Raw genomic sequence first — 24135 nt, 5'->3', positions numbered from 1 at the left:
ACTGGTAAATTGCCAAAATATTTTGGAAAAAGTATCCTACCCACTGCCATCAGAGGGCACAACACTTGACCCCCATTTTCAGAACCTGACGAGTGAACAGTATGCAGAGTGCCAATTTCAGAAGGACCGTGGGAGAAGATGGAGACGCCCGGAGCTGCGCTGAGGTCAGTGTCAGACGTCATGCTAACAAGCATAATAAGAGGTGGATTTCTCTCAACAGTGCGCCTGCTGGTCTTAGATCTGGAGTCTAAACAGAGCAGGGCTTATCTGACCCACCCAGAGAGGTGGTGTCTGGACCTCGGAAGCAATGATTCCGGATTCCGACACGACTGAGATTGTGCTCCTGTCTGAGCATTTAAACCTCATCCATCTCCATTGTTTCAGACTGGGTTTTGTACAGAGGCCAACACCCGTTGAGAAATGGAAGCCGGTCGCTCAATAGAAAATGCTGTGGGTCTAGCCTTAATTAATCCCTTGGAGGTTTCTTAGAAAGGGTGAGACAGGAGACAAGCGGAACGCCACAACAGGAGTTGCCATATCATTTTTAAAGCCATCTCGTGTAAAAAAACTAGGTGTCATTTGGCATACATCTGTGGGTCAAATAGCAAAATCAATCAATGGTCTTGAACTTGAAGAAAAGTTCAAGCAAAACATTTTGCAGCTGGTTGGTTGCTGAACAGAATTGTGATTTTTGTAGTTGGATTTCGATCTGGTATATGTAGATTTAGATACCCCTTTTCCACAGACAATTTGGTTATTCCTCTTGAACTAAGAACTAATAATATACTGTAATTGGTCAGAGGAGAAGGGGGCCGAATCTCAACAGATATCTGCAGATCCCCTAGCCATGCACCGCGTCAAAGAAAAGCACCATTTTGGTGGAAAAGGGGCCTGTTTGGTGGCATATTTGATATATGTAGCAAAATTTTGGGAGGTCAAGGCTCGAAGGGAGGTCAAGGTCAATGAGAGCCCATGGGTTCAAAATCAGTCAAGTCGTTTGAATGGTGCAGGGGACACTTGATAAGCCCAAAATAAAAACTTGAGCAACTGTGGCAACTCTCTGAAAACACTGGGCCCTCCTGTTCTCTACTCACAGTGGATACTTGCTCACCCCAGTCATCACGCACACACATATACGCCCTACTTGCTGAGAGAAAGGAGGAGGGAGGGGGTAACCCTGCCTAGCCTGGAGGTTTTTGGGATTGACTTTGTTTAGGCGGCAGTCCTGACCCTGGCCTGTGTCTCTCAGCACTCACAGTAGAAAGTTCTGTGGGGTCCAGCATGCTCTCCAGTGTCATCACTGCCAGGGGAATGTAGACCGCTGCCTCCGCTTTTGCCGATGGTGCCGCGACCTTCCACACCGACCCCTCCGTCCCCTTCTCTTCTTTGGCTTGCCCAGTACTCAGCTCCTCCAGTTGGGAAACGGATACAGGAGGAGATCCTGGGTCGGAAGCCAAGTCTGGGCACTGGGCCTGCGAAGGCAGAGAAGTAGGGGGTGGCACGGGGTCGGAAATGGGGGGTGGCGTTTCCTCAGAGGGGGCGCTGACACTCTGCCCTGGCTCTTCAATACTTTCTGCTGGGGGCTGCGCAATGTACACACAGATGAATACACAAATATGAACACATGCATGTCAAGGCACTCCTTGCCGCATCTGTATGACAGACCATTTGGCAGATAAAACAAACACAACTAAAGAAACACAGCATGCTAAATAATTACACAACATCATGCATTTCACAACAAACATGTAGCATACCAAGAACCATACAATCAAATACCACAAGCATCCAAACAAGTCATTTTGAGTAACTACAGTCTCAACTACATGCTCTGTTTTAAAACCCTAGCGAGCTTGCCTAGAGGAAGAATTTCAAGACAAGGCTTTTGATGTGAAGGCTGTTTCAAAAGTTAGGCAACTTAATTTTTCTGCTCACTATTAAATTTTGGCCACATTCTAAGACAGCATCCAATGTTTCCTATTTGGAGAAGACAATCTAACAATGCATTGTGATGAGCTTAGTAAAAAAAAAAAAAAATCAAGATGGTGGATAAAAGATTAATTTAATCCTGAACAATGTGCTATTTTATGCCAATTAGAGTACTGTGGCGTTAGCATAGCAACATGCTAACGACAAACTCCACTGAAATCAATTATGGGTCAAGTCTCTTGTGCACTTCGCATAAGGAGCACTACTTCTAAGGGTTTTTGCCTACATAGAGCGTTCCAAATCAGTTACTAATGATGTTCTAATTCAGTGAGGGTGCTGCCTTAGAAGGAATTAGATAACGTTGCAGCTCACTAGGTTTTGGGGCAGAGCTATTGTCTTCGGCATATTCCCCAAATGCAATCTAGGACACTGTATTGTCAATATTTAATAGACCTCATTATATCTGATAAACATGTACAAAATCGATGCTCGTACACTTGATACTGCTCTGTCTGGACAGTGTATCTATGAACACACTGTGACCAAACAAAAACATTCTGATGTTACAGAGCCTTCATATCTATCCGATGGTGGGCCCTGAATAATTAATGAAGGGAGGCTGGTTGACGTCAGTACCTCAATGACGGAGGTCTTTTCCATCTCTTGGCTCTGCTCTTGGGGTATGGGTTGCTCTTGCTCCTTCATCTCCTGAGATTTTTCCTGGGGTGAGGGCTGGATGCGCTGGTTCTCCTTGTCGCTGTCGTCTTTGGGGCTTACATGGGCCAGAACTGGGCTTACCTTGGCCCTTGGCCTCATAGAACGCCCACGCTGCACGGTCTCCCAGCCCTCTGCATCTTTCTTTGCTAAGGATGAACGTACATGTTTACATAAACACACAAATTATACAGAAATATTTGTTTTTGAAAAAAAATACTGTAAATAGAGAAGATCAGTTCACCTGGTTTTTCAACAGGGATGTTGACACTTTGGTTGGGGACAGGAAGGGACTGGGAAGACTTGACCCGATCGGCCCAGCTTGGTCCAGTGTGGGAGAAACGTGCCACAGCCAAAGTGGGAGGGGGACCCCTGTAAACATACACACAAACCATATAAAACCAGGGGTCTCAGATTCAAAAGACCAGGTGGACACTATACAAGTGTTGTTCTTCATCGCTAATGGCACAATTTAAGAAATACAAATGATTTTACATCAATGAATTTTAACTATAAATTAAAATAGTTCCACTTTCTATGGGTAGCCATCATGCCTGCAGTGTGCCACACACTCTGCATCATTGCATCGGGCATCCTCAAATATTGGGAACTAAAATGGAAACTTCAGACTGAGGGCCCTCCGTCTTGATCGATATCCATTTCCTGAGGCATCCAATTACAGTGTAATACAGACATGGATGCCCGTGCTTCAGCAGTCTTTAACCACACTTAGATCCACACCCCCCACAGTCTCAGGCGCAGGCCTGAGGAGAACCCAGCAAAAATTGCATTAAACAAAACGCTTAGGCCGTTGCGGATCGATTCCCCTTCTCCTCCCAGCCTCTGCCAGACGGGCGTAGTCTTTCCGGTCTCGTGGTGAGGCCAAGATATGCATCATATCTGCCATTGATTTCTCCATCTGAACATTCAGTGGCATTTTAATCAGATTATCAATTGTCTTCCTTCACACCATCAGTTAAAAATGCAGGGAGCCTTGTTTCTTGATCCTCTAGTAGGAGTTGAGAGTCACCACAACAGAAAAGATGGTGTCAATTAGTACGTTGCTAGCAGGGATAATGGTTTTAGGCCAGATTCAAGCATATACACCATGTCTGAAATTGCAAGTAAACCTTGGGAACACAGGTGAAAACTTTTTTCATTGAAACAAGTCATAATTATTGCGCTCATATTCTACTGTGCTTCATCTATTTGACACGCATGCACTCGTTCAGCGAAGTCTGTGAAGTTTAAATGTTGTCAAAATATGCAATAATTACTGACAAAAACACAATAGTTGTGTGATTTTGTATAACTTAAATATTTTTTTAATTTTGTGACAAGTTACCATGGCATATGGGGCAGAACCATATGGTCCATTTGATTAGATTGCCTCTGGTAAGAATATATAAGAGCTAAAGTCTTGGATTGATAAGTTCTTGTGAGTACTAGAGAGAAATGTTTGTGATCCTGGGTGTGGTCAATGTGACTGGATTGGCCTACCCAAAATTGAGGGCACGGCGAACACCAGGAGATGGTACAATCCGGTCTGACGAGGGGCTTGACATCACATGTCGTCCTGGTGACATCTTTCGAACTTCCCAAGCCAAAGAAGTGGGCCTGCAGGGACAAGGAAATACATTCAAAGGAAGGTACTGATTCAGAACAGGGCCCAAACATCTAGCAACTGAAAAATTCCCAAAAATATTGAACATGCAAGGGGCCAGGGAATACACATGTGCTTCAAAAGGATGCACATTCAAATTCTGTGGATATGTCCAGAGCATTTTTAAGGAGTTCTGTACAAATTTACACACAACTTCTCGCTTTCAAGCTCTGGTTTTTATTCCATTATCAATGTACTAGTGTTGTAGTCACTTAATCATTATGTCAAGTAGTGAGACACTGAAATAATCACCTGAAAGGCTGAAAGGATCACAATTCTACTACAGTGTAAAAGACTCACCGGTGCAGGTTTGTGTACATGGTCCGAGTATGTTATAACCATGAAAGGCCTTGTGTGTGTGTTTGCATAAGCATGCATGTTATCACCTGTTCTGAGCATCTGTTTTTTCCAGCTTCTCCTGTAGTTGGATCCAGTCAATTAGAGCTTTGAAGTCTCGGACATAGTTATCCAACATCATCAGCACCTCCTGGGGGTGGAGAGCATGTGTGATGTCAGTATTAAAGGCCGCGATGAGATAGTTTTACTACAGAATTACATGCAACTCTGATATGTACTTAAGCACAAACCAACCCGAAAAAAGGCATAGTCATTCATAAATGGAAAGGATGTTCTTGTAAAAACCTGACAAAATGGGTTGATCTATGAGCTACAAGTGGCAACAAATGTCCTAAATTAGTCAAGGCAAACTATTTTCATTGGAACAACCTGTAAACATACAACTAAATACAGAGCATCTACAAATCAAGCTATGACCCCAGAAGCCTGATCTGACCATGCAAGAGGGGCAGATCGTCCCCCCACCCTGATGTCTCTTTTGTGGCATGTCTGAAAGAACAGAACAGAACAGAATCTAGTGAACTCTCAGGTAAGAGGATTCCTGGACGAGCCCCCAATTCTTGTTCACACTGAGGAGCTGGTGTAAACCTACACCCTGTTGTCTCTACTAAAGAGTGGGCATCTGAAGCTACTGGAGCGCATCTCACACACCCTCCCACTCTTCAGAAACACCCCATTCACAAATGCCAGGAGGGGACAAAAAGAAAAAGAAAAAGAGTGCTGCGGCTCTTTCCCGCCTCAGTGGTCTTCCACAAGAGGTGCAGCTGAAATTACCAATTAGCTTTGCAAAAGGGGGCTGGCAAATCTGATTGAGGCTGTAATCATTTCAAGTTACTGGCAAAGAGTGTGCAGCGAATGACGAAATGTTCATTGTCCATCCGATATTCGATCTGGGAGCGCCGCGGGGACTCTGGGGAATCCCTTGACTCCAACAAAGACGCTAGAGAGTGTCGCAAAGCCTTGCAACAACACAGATTAGAACAGGTCTACAACCCTAGACCTACCACAGGCTCTTAAGATTACAGGAAACCTGCTTGGATGTTGAAATCGGTCCAAAATCTTGATGCCAGCCTTGATTTATGTGCTTGTATCATTTCATATAAATCTATTAACATAGCAGAACGTCATCAAGAGCCTAGTCTCGGCCTCGGACATCATGCCACGGACCGTTGGCTGAACGTCTCATGCATATGGCACACTTATCTAGAAACACCTCAGGAGTTTCAAAGTCGTCATTTGATTGGTTGAATTCTACAGGATGTCCGAGAGACGCGTGTGTCGTTGCCGTGATGCCAAACCCCCTCATGGAGGAAGAATGCTATAGTGTTTACAACTGTGACAATGAGTGCTTATCAGGATCAACTGAACGCCGGATTTTAAAAGTATGTGAAGTGTGCAAAATTCACGCATATACACTTTAAAATGCATCAAAGAGTTTTACACACCGGCCTGTTATTGTGGGGACACTGACGTTACATTTTCACGCCCCTAAACAAGACGTGGAACAAAACTAAGTGTGATTGGTTGCTTGACATGTCAGTAAGACGGCCTCTGGGTGGTCCTTGGCCAATGAAAGCTGCTATGGAGTCCAGACCTTCTGCCGTCAGTCTGAAGGTCTGGCTATGCAAGACTATCTATGTACAAATTAGCATTTCTCAGAGGGTTCAATGCCGCTTTTATGAGGCGCCATACTGGATAAAAGTGGAGTGCACAGCAGAGTTTGAAACTGATCCTGCAGAGTCACCCTCTCTTGCAGGCACACAGTGTTTTCCTCACATGTTTGGTGCAGTTTCAATTGGGATTCAGTTGCAATGCATCACAATGTGTTGACATGTATCGCAATGTGCATCATATCGTGAGGTAGTCGAGAATACTCAGACCTCCTGTACGTTGAGACACGGTTCAGGTGCATACACATCAGGATCAGGGGCTGCGGTATGACTGATGCTCTGGATTAAGTGGGGGACGGCAGGCGATGCTGTGAAACAGGCGTGTGTGTGAGATTGATGGGCGGTAATGGGGGAGTGGCGATCGAGGAAAAAACCACAGTGCTTTTAGTTAATAGAGGAGTCAGACCCAGTGAAAGATGTGTCCAGAAGCAGGCCTGCTGATTAGGGCTAGTTAACAACACCAGGGCATGGTGGAGGACAATGCTGACCCATAATGCAATAGCTGAGAGAGAACAAGCAGACAGGAAACAGCTGAGTGCCATAAAAATCCTTACACATTTAGCAAGCAATTCAGTTTATTTCGAAAGACTTATTGAAGACATTTGACAGGAGAATGCTTAAGACTTTTAAAATGTTAACTAGGACTTACAGGGTTATTCGATCAAATGAAAAATTAAATGACCCCTCAACCCCACAAATAAAATTCTGAAATATTACACCTCTAACTCTCATACACACATTCACACAAGTGAAGGAGAGATGTCTCATCCATGGGCTTATATGACATAAATCAGGCCTGGGACGAGGGAGAGACCTGATAAGAACTAATTAGTTGTCTGGGCTGTGGGTTAAAGATGTGGGCGTTACTTAAATATGAAAATAAATCAAGCCACCGGACCAAATCAAGAGTGTCAGACCAGCCATCACTGGCAAGCGGATAAAGAATCAGAAACACAGGTGGAATTAAAGGGATACTTCACCTCTGGGAAGATGAATGTGTATTTAAAATAGGTCATTTAAGTAGAAGAAATGTGGAGAAATTTTTGAATTTGGAGCTTTCTAGACTGAGAAAAGCCAGAAAATGTATTTTTGGCTTATGTGGATGAAAGACAACAACTCCCAGAATGCACTTGCTTCACTGCCTTAGGAGGCCACGCCTACCGGTTAGAGAGCACAGTTGAAAACAACAAGGCTAGCCTAAGTAAGTGATGAGTTTGCCAGGGATTTAGAGACCCAAAATGTCCGGGATTCGGCTTTTGCGTTCTACAGTCGCCATTCATCATGTTTACTGTGGCGAGCAGGACGAGGCTGACGGCCGCGGGAGAACGGCGCGAGGCCGGTGCGTCATTACTGAGACGCGCCGGGTCTCGCATCTCTCACGGAGGAGCGGAAATTTTCTTAGCAAGGGTAAAACGCACATCAAACGATCACTTGTTTAGCGTTCATGTAAACACTACAGTCAGATTCACCAATCGGAATTAATTCAGTTAGATTGAAACGAGAGGTGTGCATGTAAACAATGAATGGCGACCGCAGAACGCAAAAGCTGAATCCCGGACATTTTTAACAGTCTCGCCCGCCGGACAAGTCTGGGAAAAGGAAGATGGTAACCCCTACTTACTCAGCTTTCTCCTATTATTCAGCTTTCTCCACAGAACAAGAGCATGCTAGCTTAGCTTCCAAAGAAAGACGGCTGATACTGTGTACTAGAGGTCTGCACTCCCGCGGGAGTCCCGCGGGACCCGCGGGTTGCGACGCAAAACAGTGCGGCGCGGGACAAATTTTGAAAGGTCATTGCGGGCGCGGGCGGGATGATGGAGGTGCACTTGCGGGTGCGGGCGGGAGGGATGATACGCTGCACTCCCGCAAATTAAATATGAGTGTAAAGTAAAATATATAAATGATTAAAGTAGCGTAGCCTACATAATTTGTAGTTTTGAGGGAGATTCTGTTTGGCAGCAATAACAACGTTTTAAGCAGCCTAAACTTGTGGATGTTGTCCTTTGGAGTACGGGCGGGGCCTAATCTCACGCACACTTGTTTAGAGACAATTCCTTCCCGCTGCTCCGTGTTCGAACTCGAAAGCTCAAAATAGACAGCAATAACATTCTAACATTATCTAATATATAATTATATATATTAGATAGATAATAATATTACCTAATCGAATAAAATTTTTTTTTTTTTTTTTTTTTTTTTTGGTTACTGTAGCCTACTAGTGAATATTATGCTGTTCGTAGGCCTAATATGGGACCGTTTCGTGTTTTGGTGATCACATTTTAAATGTTTAAATGGCCTGTAGTCTAGGATAAAAATGATCCGTTTAACAAATGTTCCTATGTGTGTAGGCCATGCCTAAGGCTGTTTTTATGTTACATGATAATTAAGCCTATTGAAATTTGGGCCGATTAATGTTTATCTTTGTTGGCGTTAGTTACTGTAAGGAATTATGTGCGCACGCATTTTTTTTCCAAGACCTTTCGTGAGACAGAATGTGAACATCCATCCTGCTGCCTGCCGTCTTGCGGGCATTTGCGGGCGGGAGCGGGACATAATATCACAGATGCGGGCGGGAGCGGGACTAAAAATGACAAATCTTTGCGGGAGCGGGCGGGAGCGGGACTGAACACTGCGGGAGCGGGCGGGAGCGGGACTGAACATTGTGTCCCGCGCAGGTCTCTACTGTGTACATTCTGTGAGTGAGATCCCACCCTGTATGGGCGGGTTGTAAACATGCGGAACAACGCCATCTACTGGCTGTAGTCTTTAGCCTCTGGACAGAAAATCCTCCGATGACGCAAAATGACGATTTTTGCGTCATCGGAGGATTTTTTCCAGACAAAAAATACATAAATCTCTCCTCTCAGGGGGATATGAGGGGGGAAAGCATGGTAATTCGAAAATACTACAGGTTTTCTACTAATACAAAGCTTAATGCTAAATCCTGAAGTAACCCTTTAAATACTGGAAAACATTTTTTTTTGCTTTGCACTGAATAAGATACTTATGAATAAGCTAAGATTATTTATGGCAAATGCTGTACTGAACATGAATTTAAAGTTGTTTATTTGTATAATTTGTTCATCCAAATGTAGTAATCTGAAACAAATTTTCTGCTCTGCTGATGTCATCAAGGTCATGTGGGCAGGGACAACATTAACAAAAAAAGTCACAGCCTAATGTCACAAATAATAAAATTGCGATGGATAAAAACAATTGTTGCTCTCATTAGTTTCCATTGAATACTTTGCTAAATCACTTTCATATCATCTTTAAATATATTTTTACATTTTTATTAAAGAGAAAGTTTTGGACGCCATTGACTTAAATATACCTTTGTCCTGCAGAATATTACATCTTACAGGTTAAAAGGTTAATATGACAAAATTGTAATTTTTGAATGCCTTTAAATTAAGATGTACAAGTCAATGAAGTGCTGAATCACAGATTTATATCTTCATAAAGGAGCGGTTATGTGTATGTGAAAAGTCCTGGATTTCAACAACTCCAAGGAACATTTTCCTACTGTAGGCCTACAGACAATCCCCTACTGTCACATGGCAGTGAGCTAAAGATCTGGAGCAGAGCATGGACACATACATATACACTCAGACCAAAGGGCCAGAGAGTGTGAACAGGCCCGCCGGACATGGCAACACAGCGGCCAGAGTGTTTATGCACATTCGCGCAGGCCGGCTGTCAACAAGGTAACCACAAAGGGGGCCGGTTAGCTTCGAGCGGTTGGCCGAACCCCGCTCAGCATAATTCCAGATTACACGCCAATCGATAAATCAGAGCCAGCAGCGTAAAGTGTGGACGATGGGCCCAAATACAGCCAGGCGCCATACCTGCCAGGGTAAACAAAGTGAGTGCCCTGACATGGGCTCTGCCAACCAAAGCTAACAGTTCAAACGCATGTTTGCCGACACAGGTCCCAAGACCACGACCGGACACAAAAACACTGTTGATCAACTTGAAGTGACGAATCGTTATTGCGATGGTTGCGTGCTGAGAGGTTATTGGTCATAGTGGCTGACTGAAGTACATGTCTTGCAATCAGCTTTTTGCTTTTCCTAAAACTAAACAAAGAACCTGGGGTGGAAAAAGTGTTTTGGGACATTACCTAGACCTCGTACCCCGAGCCCCCCGCACACACACATACACGGAAGGAGCGGGTGGGGGGCCCTTTGTTTACACATGTCATCCATCTCCACTCCCTCCAGAAAGGCCCTGGAGAGGTGCAGTGATAATTCTCTCACCAAACCCCTCTCTGACACAAACCAGAAAACAAAAGGAATGCGAGGAGGAGGAGGAGGAGGCAGAGGAAGAGGTTTATCACAATGCTCCACTCCCTCTAGTGGCCAGAGAGCGCAGATGCAGCCACAAGCACAAAAATACACACAATTATACTTGAATTATATTTCAACATAATTATAAATCTGTTATATTTCCTGTTTTAAGTGGTAAAAACGTTGAAGAAACGCGTGTGATCATCGTACCCTGCACTCCACCACGCTCTGGTCGGATTCGCAGGTGACGTAGATCTCGTCCACCGCTCTCCGCAGATTATCGAACAGGAAGGCCCAGTATCGTGCTCTGAGGTCCACCTTCCGTGGCTGTCTAGTCTTGGTGGGGCTTTTCTCAGATCCTTTGTCCAGGATCAACCCAGGTGCATTTTTGCAGTCTATCGCCAAGTTCTGTTAAGAGCAGAAAAGAAATTGTCAAGATACCTTTATTTGACCAAATGAACCCCATTTGCTATTAAAGGGTTAGTTCACCCAATAAATGAAAATTCTGTCATTAATTACTCACTGTCGTTCCAAACACTTAAGACTTTCGTTGATCTTCGAAACACAAATGAAGATCTTTTTGATGAAATCTGAGAGATTTCTGTCCCTCCATAGACAGCTACGCAACTACCATTTTGACGCTTCAAAAAGTTCATAAAACTAACCCACATGAATCAAGCAGTTTAGTCCAAATTTCCGATCGCTTTATATGATGAACAGATTGAATTTAGGCTTTTATTCACATTTAAACATTCATCAACACACATCAGATATGATAAACTGAAGCTCAAGCATGTGAACAGATGAGGTTCATTCTCGTGTTACTACTGAGCTTCAGTTTATGTTCGCTGATCAATGTTTATGTGAATAAAAGCCTAAATTAAACCTGTTCATCATATAAAGCGACAGAGTCTCTTCAGAAACTTTGGACTAAACCGCTCAATTCATATGGATTAGTTTTACGATCGCTTTATTAACTTTTTGAAGGGTCAAAGTGGTAGTTGTGTAGCTGTCAATGGAGGGACAGAAATCTCTCAGATTTCATTCAAAATATCTTCATTTGTGTTCCGAAGATGAGCGAAAGTCTTACGGGTTTTGCCACATGAGGGTGAATAAATGAAGACAATTTTCATTTTTGGGTGAACTCTCCCTTTAACTCTATCTGTTTTAACCATCAGAGTGTGCTGCTCATATAAACACTGAGGTGGAATCATGAAAGAATGGAAATTAGAACCCCATCAGCAAGAGGATGAAATAAAAGGTCTCTGGCGCCACCTAGCGTTTAACACGAGGAAAAGCTTTTAATTAAGCTTTCCACGTCCATTTATCACTTTTCTTTAAAGGGAATTAATTTAGACCTGTTTGCTTATTTGTTTAACTAGCCAAGTATGCATGTTCCAGGTTATTTGTTTTTTTATTTATCCAGGTTTCTTAACTAACAGATTTGTCGTGGATGCAAATAGAGACATTGTCCCATGAGATAAACTGTACTGTATCACATTAGTGTTTTTAGATACTGTAGGTTTTAATTAAGAGATTCAATTTGGAATACATGATTCGCACCTGCTTTTTGTTCCTGTGGAGCCCGGCGTTGATTCGCTGAGCCCTTGCGCTGCTGTTCCCGTGAATCTTTGCTTTCGCTGCATGTGAACAGAAGAATACAGTGCAGATAAATGTCACAGTACCTTATATGTCCAAAATATCACATTCAGATGGATGACATCAAAGCAATTGTAAAACCAAAGACCAAGTCACGCAAGGTCTAAACTTTCAGATTTTAAAATTAAACAATGCTCACTGTGAACTCTGCATAAGTCAGAAACACACACACAAAAAATTGAAAATGCTAAATCAAATTGTTTTTTATTCCCAAGATGGTTATATTATTACAATGTAGCATAGTAATAATTTGAATATTTGTCATTACATAATGCATGCTATTTAAAAAAAAAAACAATGTACTCTAGTAATCTTCCATTCTGAACATAGCCATTGTGAATAGCACTGGTGCATAACAATAAACAATATGCATCATTTATTTTTAGCCTATTTTTAGGATCACCAAGATATAACAAACTTGTAAATAAATACAAATTAAGTCAAAATAAATTAATTTATTTGATCAAATTTAATTATTTGATTATCGTATTATTATTAAATAAAACATGATATTTTTATGTATTATTTAAATTATATTTCATTAATTATGCATTTAATTGTTTTATTATTTTATGAACAACAACATAAATATAAATAGATAATTAAATAAATATATTTCAAATATATGATTTACACCATATAATAAAAGAAAATTAAACTAGAGTAGTGCACGTAATTTATGCTTCTTTTTTTAATTTTTTTATTGTGTCCCAGAGAGAAAGTCCAAAGAGAGAAATTACTTTGACACTAATAAATCTAATGAGAATTATTAATGACACATAAAAATGAACAGTAAATTAGTTTATTTTTATATATAACGCTAATAAGAACTGGGATGAAAATGTTTAATTGTCATGAAAATAATGTTGAAACGCAAAAAAAAGTCATAATAATGACTAGAAATAGACTTTAGAAATAGGGTTGACGTATGACCTGGACATTCCTCTGTTTTATTCATCTTAAAGGAGAACTCCGGTCAATTTTAATATTGAGCTCATTTTTTTGTAAATTTGGAGTGCTGTCAATACAGAGAACAACGACAAAAATCGGTGTTGCCCACACCGTGTTATCCTCTTTTTAAAATTTGCACCCTGTTGACTTAAATGGGGCAAGTTTTAAACCTGCTTTTAGCCTCTTAACATCCTTGATGTGTCATTACAAGTGCACAGGTCATGTGAGTGATTCCTTCAGAGTGAACGCGGTGAATCTGACTGCAGTAGATGTGAAAGAAATGGATAAAAATGATAATAATTCAGCCAGCGCTCATACCTGTATTTACTTCCTGTTTTCGGTCGAAGTCCACAGTAGTCGATTGTCGAGTTCACGCGCGTGATCATATTTAGCTAAGCAACAGTGGAGAACTCGACAATCGACTACTGTGGACTTCGACCGAAAACAGGAAATAAATACAGGTATGTGCGCTGGCTGAATTAACTTCATTTTTATTCATATCTTTCACATCTACTGCAGTCAGACTCACTCGTGTTCACTCTGAAGGAATCACTCACATGGCTGTGCACTTGTAATGACACATGAAGGATGTTAAGAGGCTAAAAGCAGGTTTAAAACTTGCCCCATTGAAGTCAACAGGGTGCACATTTTAAAAAGAGGATAACACGGTGTAGGCAACACTGATTTTTGTCGTTTTTCTCTGTACTGACAGCACTCCAAATTTACAAAAAAATTAGCTCAATGTTAAAATTGACCGGAGTTCTCCTTTAAGCCATCTTTCAGCCAGTGCTTCCACTCATAAAGTGTCTTTGACTATTAACTGATCTGAGATCAGGGCCTGAAATGTGTGTCCACTATAAGAACCGGATCATCTTTCTGTAATCATCTAAGATCAGCCTCCTCGAGTCAATATAATCCTCTTTATCAGGATATGAGGGGTCAAAACTGATTCTCAATCAGAACTTCTAACTATTCTAATTAGAGTTCACTCATGGTTACACCCCCTGATCCAGAAACGGTCACAGTGCTGGATGAATTCACTCGGACACAGAGCACATACTGCAGTCCCGAACGAACAAAAGGCTCCTGTGGTGACCTGTCAGCGCTGACAGTGAAACAGAGGATCTGGGTCAGCTTATACACACTCAGGAGGATTTCACAAACTGCGACAAAGAGCGTACTGTAACTACAGGTACAAGAGGGGGATGACAGATTTGGAGCACTTGTTCATTGCCTACATTTGCTTTGCAAATGGAAGCTTTTTACAAAGCTGGATGCATTTTAAGTGGTTGCCTGACACACATATTACTATTTTTATTGCTTTGAAAGATTCTGCATTACAGAAAAATTTAAAGCATAATTTATTGTTGTGATGCAAAGCTGAATTTTAATCAGCCATCGTTAGTGTCACATGATCTTTCAGAAATCATTCTAATATGCTGATTAATTATTGTTGGAAAAAACATAATATTTTTTTTTTTAGAACTGGTGATACTTTTTCAGGATTCTTTGATGAATAAAAAGTTTTTTTTTTTAAAAAGAACAGCATTTATTTAAAGTAGAAATCTTTTGTAATCTTTTTTGTCTTTTATTGAAAGAAATTAAAACTTTTATTCAGTAATGATGTGTTAAATTGATAAGTTATATTAAATATTTGTATTGTTAGAACATATTTGAACAAATGCTCTGTTCTTTTTAACTCTTTATTCATCAATGAATCCTGAAAAAAAAATGTCACAGGTTTAAAAAAAATATAAAGCAGCACAACTGTTTCCAACATTGATAATAACTGAGTATCATATCATCATATCAGAATGATTTCTGAAGGATCATGTGACTCTGAAGACTGGAGGAATGATGCTGAAAATTCTGATTTGATCACAGGAATAAATGACATTTTAAAATATATTCAAATAGAAAATATTTCACAAAATTACATACTATTTTTGATCAAATAAATGCAGCCTTGGTGAGCATAAGTGACTTCTTTCTTTTTGTAGTGTATATAAAATCTGCTAACATTATTTCTCATAAAAAAATGATTACATATCACAGGCACACTTCAGGATCTAGGCCCCATCTACCATAAAATGCATTGCAAATACCAACATTAATTATTATATGTGTGCATGACTGTGTCAGATCTAACCTTCTTCCTCCTTGCTTTCCACTGGGACACTCCATGCGATGAGGTTTCGGGCAGCCCGGCCTTCCTCTGCCACGATCTTCCTCACCTTGTCGTGGCTGTTGGACCGCTGAAAAGAGGCCTGTAGCAAGGAGAAAAACATGTGTTACGAGGGGGAAACTTGCCCTTTTCATGCGTGTCCCACAAATAGAAATAGTGCTCTTTGCAACTGGCAAGAATGAGCTTATTCGGTCCAAGTTAAGGACATTTTATCAGTACCAATAATTCACACCTTATTTCTTGTCACCTTAAATTATCACCACTGGGAAATCCTATAAGCACATGTGATGTCAAGATTAATGGTTATTCAACATCATGTCAAGACAAACAGCGGTACGTCTATTGCATGAATCTTCAACTGGCAATGTGTTTAGTCTTTGAAAGCCATTGCCTACTTGTCCACATTCAAAAAGTGAATGGGGCCACTTCATAAATGTTCAAATACTCATCGTTTTTAAAGTATAGCCAGAGGGCGTAAACAATGTGTGTTAAAGTCCCCCTGCAGTCAATAATTGTATCCCTTAAAACTCATCTTTGATCACCAAAATAACATATTTAAAGTGTTTTCCCTTGAAAAAAAATCTTCATGCCTTAAAATAGCTTGAATGTAACTCTACACCCTTGACTCATTTAGAATATGTGGTTCTATGAATATGCAAATTAGCCCCGCCTCCACTCACTCACACCAGCTCAGAGATCCACTCGCTGATGATCACACGTTGACGTGATTGGTTACAAGGTAGTTTGTGACGTCAGAAACACCAGCGATTTCAAACCGCGTTTTTGAGACTGTCTTTGGTTCACTGCAGTTTTAAAGGGGTCATATGACGGTTCTTAAAAGAACATAATTTTGTGTATTTGGTTTAATGCAATGTGTTTACGCGGTTTTAGGTAAAAAAAAAAGTTAATTAAAGTAAATTAATTAATTTACACATACTGTACATTATTGTTGCTCCTCTATGCCCCGCCTTTCTGAAACGACTTGATTTTTACAAAGCTCATCGTTCTGAAAAGTGCGGTGTGCTCTGATTGGCCAGTGATCCATTGCATTGTGATTGGCCCAAATTCCTTTGACGGAAATGTGTGACGGAAATGTCCCGTCCCTTACCATATTTGAAACATCAGCTCCCAAAGCAATAATGACAGGTGAAGATGTCGGTACTACCTTTTCAATGGGAAAATGCAGATGTCCAAGCTGATCGATCAACTTTGCCAGCGCGACTGGACCAGATCGTATCAGATTAGGTTTTATTTCATTGGGGACATAATTACTGATTATAATGACTTGTACTGTCTTTTTACGCGTTGCGCCATGCTACGGGTGTGAGAACACTATGTAAACATAAATGTCTGCATTTGTGATCGTAGAAATGACAAACAAGCGCTACTCTATACTGCTCAAAACTTGTGTTTGAAAAGTATGACCTTAAAGGGGGGGTACAATGGTTTTTCATGTATTCAGAGTTGTTTACACTGTTAAAGAGATGGATTCTCATGCTAAACATGGGCAAAGTTTAAAAAAAATATTTTGGACGAATAACGGAGAATTTCTGTGCCGAAAATCTTACTTCCGGGTTGGTGCAAGTTTCGGCTGGTTTTTTTTAGATCGTGGATCTAATGACGTAGATCAGAGTGGAACTCCTTATATGAGCATTTCTCTCGGAAAAGCTCGCCCGCGCGCACGTCGACTAGAGGAGAGTGAGACGCGCACATCAACGCGCTTCAACAGGAAATCATCGCAGCGCTGCATAGGATTTGTTCAAGAATGTCTCCAAAAAAGTGTGTATTTGGATGTGAGGGAAAGCTTACCGTGTTCAGTTTTCCAAAGAACCCAGTGTTACAGGAACAGTGGATGCAGTTTGTTTTTCCGGGGCAGCAACGGAGTGTAGGAAGTGCGGTTATGTGTTCTGGTCATTTGAGTGACGAATGTTTTATTAACAAGGCTCAGGTCGACGCTGGATTTGCAAATCGTTTGCTATTAAAACGTGGAGCGGTCCCAGTGATAAAAGACCCCAGTCATGTAAGTACAACTGGATCAGATTTCTGTCTTTTGTTGGAAATCAGCGCTACCGCTTGACTCTATAGCTCCGCCTCCAGGACCTCGGCTTTTTCCGGAGAGAATCGGAAAGCTGTATTTTTCTTTTAAAATTATAATAAAACTAAACACTTTTTGGAGATATTAAGGATGCACTACTACTCTATAGGTACTCAAGATTAACATGAGATTAGATGAAACTGTGCATGTTATGTACCCTTTAAAATATGAAAACATACTTACAGGCTGTGTGTGAGTCAGAAGCACCAGACTGTACTTGCAAAGATGTATTGCCCACTTTTAGAATCAGCAACGAAACACAGCGTCTCCACGACATGGCGGCAACAAAAATAAAAGTTACGCCTTCTTTCTTTGCGTTTACATTTGAAACTCTGCCCTCACACACTGTCGTAGATTTGTGGAGGTGTGTTTGAGCGAAGCGTTTTAGGAAGGCGTGGCTGAGCCTCAACTTTTATAAAGAATATCTCTTTAGGTTTGACACTGCAGATCTTATACTTGCACAAACAGCTACATAACACACTAAAGAAAAAGGAAAACAAGAAATATCATCATATGACCCCTTTAAGGAGAAAATAATCAGCAATGGTGTTGACTTATGAATTTACACATGGTTTGTCTTAAAGCATATTAAAAACACCACAAAGATATAAACAATATTAAAAGCTTAATTTTCTACGCGGAGTAAATCACTCACGTATGCAACAAATTTTTGTGGTAGGAAATTAAATAATGTCTGTAATTATAGATATAAACACATAATTGAGAGAAAAAAGTTTATATCTCTCAACTCTGATTACTTTTCTCAGAATTGTAATTTATAACTCGCAATTGCAAATTTATTTCTCACAATTCTGAGGAAAAAATACTTTTTCAGTTTCCCGGTGTTCATTCAGCTCTTCAGTTGAAACAGTAATAATATTAATTTCAGATGTTTCTTTATCAAAAACAATGCATTATTAATAATAACTAGCACTTTAATATTTTACTTCATATTTAAATCAACAATACGGTTTAATTCAAATCATATCATTATGGTCCGTGCATAGCTATTCCATTTGATTTATCCATGGCATATGCATTTTGATTCTTTATACGCAAGTAATGTTGTCCAATGACTTGTTTGCATTATTTAGGCATTGTTTTATTTATTTGTAAGGCAACAGATTTTTTCATTTAGTTTTGATAAAGTAAGTTTGCCATAGGAGTGTAAAACGTTTACCTGTTCAAATTGGCTACCATACTATACATGTTTGATTTATGTTGAAGTGTTTGGGAAATGGCTTTAAATGGTGAGACTTTAGTTTTTGTAATCAGACTCTCAAAAATTCTATAAAATGAGGATTTAGGTTTATCGACCAATATATCGGCCTTCAAATATAAAGAATTATCGGTTAACGGTATCAGCCAAAATTTTCATATTGGTTTTTCAAGAGATCAGGGTTTTGATTAGATTTGATTAGAGCTAAACTCTACAGAACAGGGTCCCCAGGAGCTGGGTTAAAGACCTCTGCTTTAAAAGATTGATTAGTTGACTTGCTGACTTAATTAAATGTTGGACTTTAAAACCAGCGCTTTAGGGTACGTTTACACGACAACGATATGCTTAAAACAGAGAACAAAAAAAAGTGTTTTTTTCTTTGAGTTTTCCGCGCACATTGTCAAAACGATCCCCATTCACACGGATCCGCGAAAACGGCTAAAAACGTTGTATTCTGCTGCCATACCATTAGATGGCGATGAAACGCTATAGACTGAACACGTAACGCATGTGCATGACGTCATCGTCTTTAGAGATTCGCGTTTTTGTTGTTTACATGGAGACCGCTTTCAAAAGTTTGTGTTTTCAGGCACCCAAAATGCCGTAGTCGTGTAATGAAAGGTCAAAACGCATAAAAAGTTTTACGTTTTTAAGTTGAAAACTGTGTCGTGTAAACGGCCCCTTAGTATCTCAAAATCGTATCACTCCCTTCAGAACATTGAATTTAGCTACTCTGGACAGTGAGCAACACAGGATTGATACATTATTTTAATACAACAAAGTTTAAAAAACAAACAATTTGCATATAGCTAATTATTTAGTTGTTCGTTGTCCATATGCCAGTTATACTCCATCACAGAGGAATATTTCATAAGGCTCACTGGTTTTTGCACATGCATAAACAGCATACTGTCCTCCCCTGCTACCATCCCATGTCCTCAGGGTTAAAATACACAACTGACCTACTTAACCAATGACAACAGCCTTCATCACAGCAGCTTTACTCTCTAGAGGTCTGAAAATAAGGATAAATGAGGATGAAACAAAAATATTGCATTTTTTAAAAAAAGGCAAGTAAATTAACTTGTAGTCTGTCAGCGGGGTGTATGAATGGTAAATATTTACACTGGGTTTCCCAGCTGACTGGCAACAGAAGGCCCAAGTTTACATTTGTCGTGCATCTCGGAGAAGGAGGCGGGGGGATCTGGTATCCGATTTGGCATTCGTTGGTACAAAATAACCAAGGTAAAACTGAGAAGGGGGTCTCTGATCTCAGGTCAGCGCTCCATGCATACGTGAGATGAATCGAGCTAATCACCTAATCACCAGCAGGCCCCTTGACACCCGAGGTTATTAGGGTTAGATCTAACCGAGCACCTCAGAACTGCAAAACAAGGACGTCCAGCAAAGACACGCTGAGAGCTGCAAGCCCCTGCAAGGATAGAGTTTCAAGTGCGTCTAAATGCAGAAGCATGTTCGAGGGACACAGAAAGAACGATGGGAAAGAGCACAGAAGGTACGTACAGAGTAGAAGCAGAGTCTGTAAGCAGGTTCCTCATCCATTCCCGGCCCTGACACGCTACCGAATTTGCTCATGGCAACCTGTTCACCCCCCTTAACCAGGATCTCTGCTGCACGAACGGCCTGACATCGTCATTTGACATCCGGACCAAAAATAGCGTGGTTGAGCATGGCTCCGGTGGACTCGGGTAGATGCCTCTGTCAATCAGCAGGACAGACTCCTTCTTCGGGCAATCGGGACAGTCTTTCTTTGAACCTGCAACGTCTGGACTGCACAGCGACTCTACTGTGTTGCTGTTTTAGCTGTGGTGTGTTCACCCTCCACAGCTTGCAGAGCTCCTCTCTCTCTCTCTGTGCAGTCATGTGCACATGGCAGGCCGCCCACTCGTCCAGCATGTGCTGGAGGCGGCAGGGCTGTGTGTGTGTCAGGGCTGTGTGTGTGTGTGTCAGTGATGTGTGTGTCAGCGCCTGTGCGTTAGACGCAGCAGACTCAGCGTCCGATTGGAGCTTGGCGGAGCGTAACTCACACAGGGGTTATAGATGTAAATAGAGATGCACCAACGAGATGTGGAACAGACACAGCCGAGAGGAAGACGGCGGTTTGAGGACCACACTGAAGATTTACGTCGGTATGTATTGTAATACTCACATTTTTCTATACTAATTAAATAAATTATTTGGTTACACTTTATTTTAAAGTGTCATTGTTACAGTGTAATTATATATTTAAGTACTGAGTAATATTAAGCAATACTGAACATGTACTTACTGGAGAGGGTTAGGGTAGGTAATGTAATTATGTATAATTTAGGCCTACTATTATTACTGTGGTAAGTACATGTAACAAGGACATATATACATGTTTAGACAGATGTAGGCAAGTATGTTTTTTAAAGATTTTTTTATTACAAATTTTTAAATCATTAAAGCTTTGAATAAATAAACTGCTCTGCCTTTGAGCTGGAAATTAAATGAGTAATATGAGGGACACAGTTGCTTTATATATATATAAAAAAAAAAAAACTTACTCAGGTAGTTTGCTCTCAAAAATTAAACATATGCTACATTTTGCATTGTTATTTACTAGGGGTGTAGCGGTTCAAATTACTCACGCTTCGGCTTTTATCGCGGTTCAAGGGTTACCGTTTCGGTACGGTTCGGTAAGTGCTATGTTCAGGGAGAAAAAGGACTACTGTCAAATAAAAACACAATCAAACTGCAAGAAACAGCACAAATAAATACAATAGAGCAAAGACACAAATAAAATAAACAGTGCTTTTCAGGTTTTTCATGTATCTAACAGTAGTTTTCAGGTACAAAAATATAATTAAGTAACCTTAACTGTATAAATTAAGTAAAGATTAATCATTATTAAAGTTACAAAGCTATCCAGTCAAGAGCAGAGAGTGATTTCCTAGTCTTTTGTTGTTTGATTAACATTAAAAACAGACAGCAGGAATATGAGGCTGCTGTCACTTTAAGACATAATGCACGGATCCAGTACACTGATACTGGTACACGAGTTGACTCTCTCGACTGTTTACGTTCACTTAAGTTAAGACATAACCTACATGTTTGCTAGGATACTTGCCAAGACGGGTATGTTGACATAAGTTTTGTCCGTTCAAGCGCAAGACTTGAAAGAGAACTCAATATTTGCGCGCTGCCAGAGACGCGGCTTTCTGTGCACACACAAACCAATGTCAAATTCATGTCTACTACCACTCTGACACAGTCCGTCACTATCTAAATAAGCAAAAACAGACAAACCGGTTCCACCGAAAATATTCATCTTAACTCTTTCCCTCTACATTTAAATTTGGTAAAAACTAAATTATAAATCAATGAATTCAACAAACTGCTGCCTGAGCTCAAGTTCTGTCTCAGTCTTATGTTCATGTATTTATTTTATTTAAAATAAGCAGAATAAAATACAATCAGGTGGTCATATATTACAAAATAAACACAGAAAGGTAGATCAGGTCTTCATCCTGAAGGGTGTTGCTCTCTTTGTTTTCACACAAGGAAACCATTTAAACTCAAAGCAATTTTTCATGTCTTTGTGTTTATTTATTTGTAAAGTAGCCATGCAATTGAAATCAGTCAGTCGGTCATTATGGCAAAAAAAGAAAAAATACCCTTCAGGATGTTGCAGAACCAGTCATCTACACACTATCCCTTACATATGTTTTGTTGCATTACCTCATCACGTACTGTTTTGCTAATATGCTAATTATGTATGTTGTGTGGTTTTACTGTTATGTTATGTAAATGTAATGTTGCATTGTATTACTGTTATCATGTTATTGTAATGTTATGTACTGTTATTTTGTGATATGTTAAGGTTATGTGTTATGACATGTTATGCTCTGTTATGTTGATGTTATATAGTGTTACTGTTATCTATTGTTATGTTGTGTTTGTTATGTACTGCTATGTTGTGTGGTGTAACTGTTGTTATGTAAATGCTACGTTGCGTTGTATTACAGTTATGAACCGCTATGTTGTCATGATATTGTAGTTAATGTTATGCATTTACATTGCATTGTATTACTGTTCTGCTGTCATGTTAATGTTATGTACTGTCATGTTGCGTTGTTAATGATACATTGTAATGTCATAAATGGTATGTTGCATTAATTATGTTGTCATGTAAATGTGTTGCATTGTATTACACTCTATGTGGTCATGCTATTGTCATGTTAATATAATGTTATGTTGTGCTACTGTTATGTCATGTCATGTAAATGTTATGTTGGATTGTATTACGGTTATGTAGACATGTTATTGTCATGTTAATATAACGTTATGTTGTGCTACTGTCATGTCAATGTTGTTGTATTGTATTACCGTCATGTAGTCATTATTGTCATGGTCATGTTAGGTACTTTTATGTCAATGTTATGTTGCGTTGTGTTACTGTTATGGTTGCGTTTGTGTCGTGTATCTGGGAAACATTGATTTTAAAATCCATAATGGGTCTGAAAACAGCCAAGCCGAGAATAACTATACAATCACATATCACAAGCCACGCGAGTAGAGTACCAACCCAGACAACATATTTTACTAAAACACCGTACAGTTCTTTAATCCTACAAAACAATTAAATATATGACTTGAATGACAGCAGTCGTCAAAATTTTACTACAGTTTTGTATTGTAGCGACTATGCTATTTTGATGGGAAAGTACTGTTACCATAGTAACTGCCATAACTGACAGCTGCCTAACGTTACCCAGACAGCAGTTTGTGCTTCACATGCGCGTTCACGGCGTCCAGAATGCACTAATGTTGTCTACGTAGGCAGCAGGTCAGTGTGTTTTGAGCCAGCCGTTGTTTGTTACCTTCAGGGCGATGTTGATGGGCGTATTCCTGCCTTTCCCTCCTCCATGAGATGATCCAGAGCTGTTACTGGCCGACCTGTCTCTGCCGTCCCCGCTCTGAGCCGCTCTCATCCCGAACCGGTGCTGCTGAGCCGCGCCGCGCCGGCGCCCATCGTGCCGGCCGTCCTTCGACATGAGCCCGCGGTCAAACGAGCGACTTTCAGCGGACAAGAACTTCGCAACCAGAGGGCGAGAAATCAAACAGGCCTCCTCTTCTTTTACACTGAACACTCTCGGGTCATGTGGAGCGCGAGAGGGAATGTGACGCCGCCCGCTGGCCTGGAGGACCGCAGTGCGCGCGCAGACCTTCAGTGGTAACCGACAGAGTTCCCGTCAAAACACAGCATCTCATAAATATAATACATGATTTGAGATGATTGACATCATTTTTCCAAAAAAATGTTTTCTAGTGCTGTCAAATCGATTAATATAATTAATCTAATTAATTAATCAAGTTTTCCTTTATATAATATAAATGTTTATAATAATGTAATAATAAT

At 40.5% G+C, this 24135-nt stretch overlaps 1 protein-coding gene across 4 annotated transcripts in view; it reads right to left on the bottom strand.

The window, feature by feature from the left end:
- scaper (S-phase cyclin A-associated protein in the ER) overlaps positions 1 to 23887 on the bottom strand; it is a 111083-nt gene extending 87196 nt beyond the window's left edge. The window contains exons 1-9 of one of the 4 annotated variants that reach the window (XM_079858779.1): positions 23597 to 23887; positions 15382 to 15499; positions 12186 to 12262; positions 10833 to 11030; positions 4693 to 4793; positions 4144 to 4260; positions 2888 to 3015; positions 2566 to 2792; positions 1257 to 1583 (exon numbers count right to left, since the gene is read on the bottom strand). In XM_079858779.1, coding sequence (XP_079714905.1) covers positions 1257 to 1583; positions 2566 to 2792; positions 2888 to 3015; positions 4144 to 4260; positions 4693 to 4793; positions 10833 to 11030; positions 12186 to 12262; positions 15382 to 15499; positions 23597 to 23770 — 1467 coding nt within the window. In that variant the 5' untranslated portion in view covers positions 23771 to 23887. Of the gene's footprint in view, positions 1 to 1256; positions 1584 to 2565; positions 2793 to 2887; positions 3016 to 4143; positions 4261 to 4692; positions 4794 to 10832; positions 11031 to 12185; positions 12263 to 15381; positions 15500 to 20255; positions 20615 to 23596 lie in introns of those variants that run through there. The other 3 variants (XM_079858780.1, XM_079858781.1, XM_079858782.1) reach the window with 3 other exon arrangements.
- Between the last annotated feature and the right edge of the window lie 248 nt (positions 23888 to 24135).

This window comes from Squalius cephalus (assembly GCF_949319135.1).
Source record: "Squalius cephalus genome assembly, chromosome: 23".
Lineage (NCBI taxonomy): Eukaryota > Metazoa > Chordata > Actinopteri > Cypriniformes > Leuciscidae > Squalius > Squalius cephalus.
This window is presented reverse-complemented; position numbering and strand designations above follow the sequence as displayed.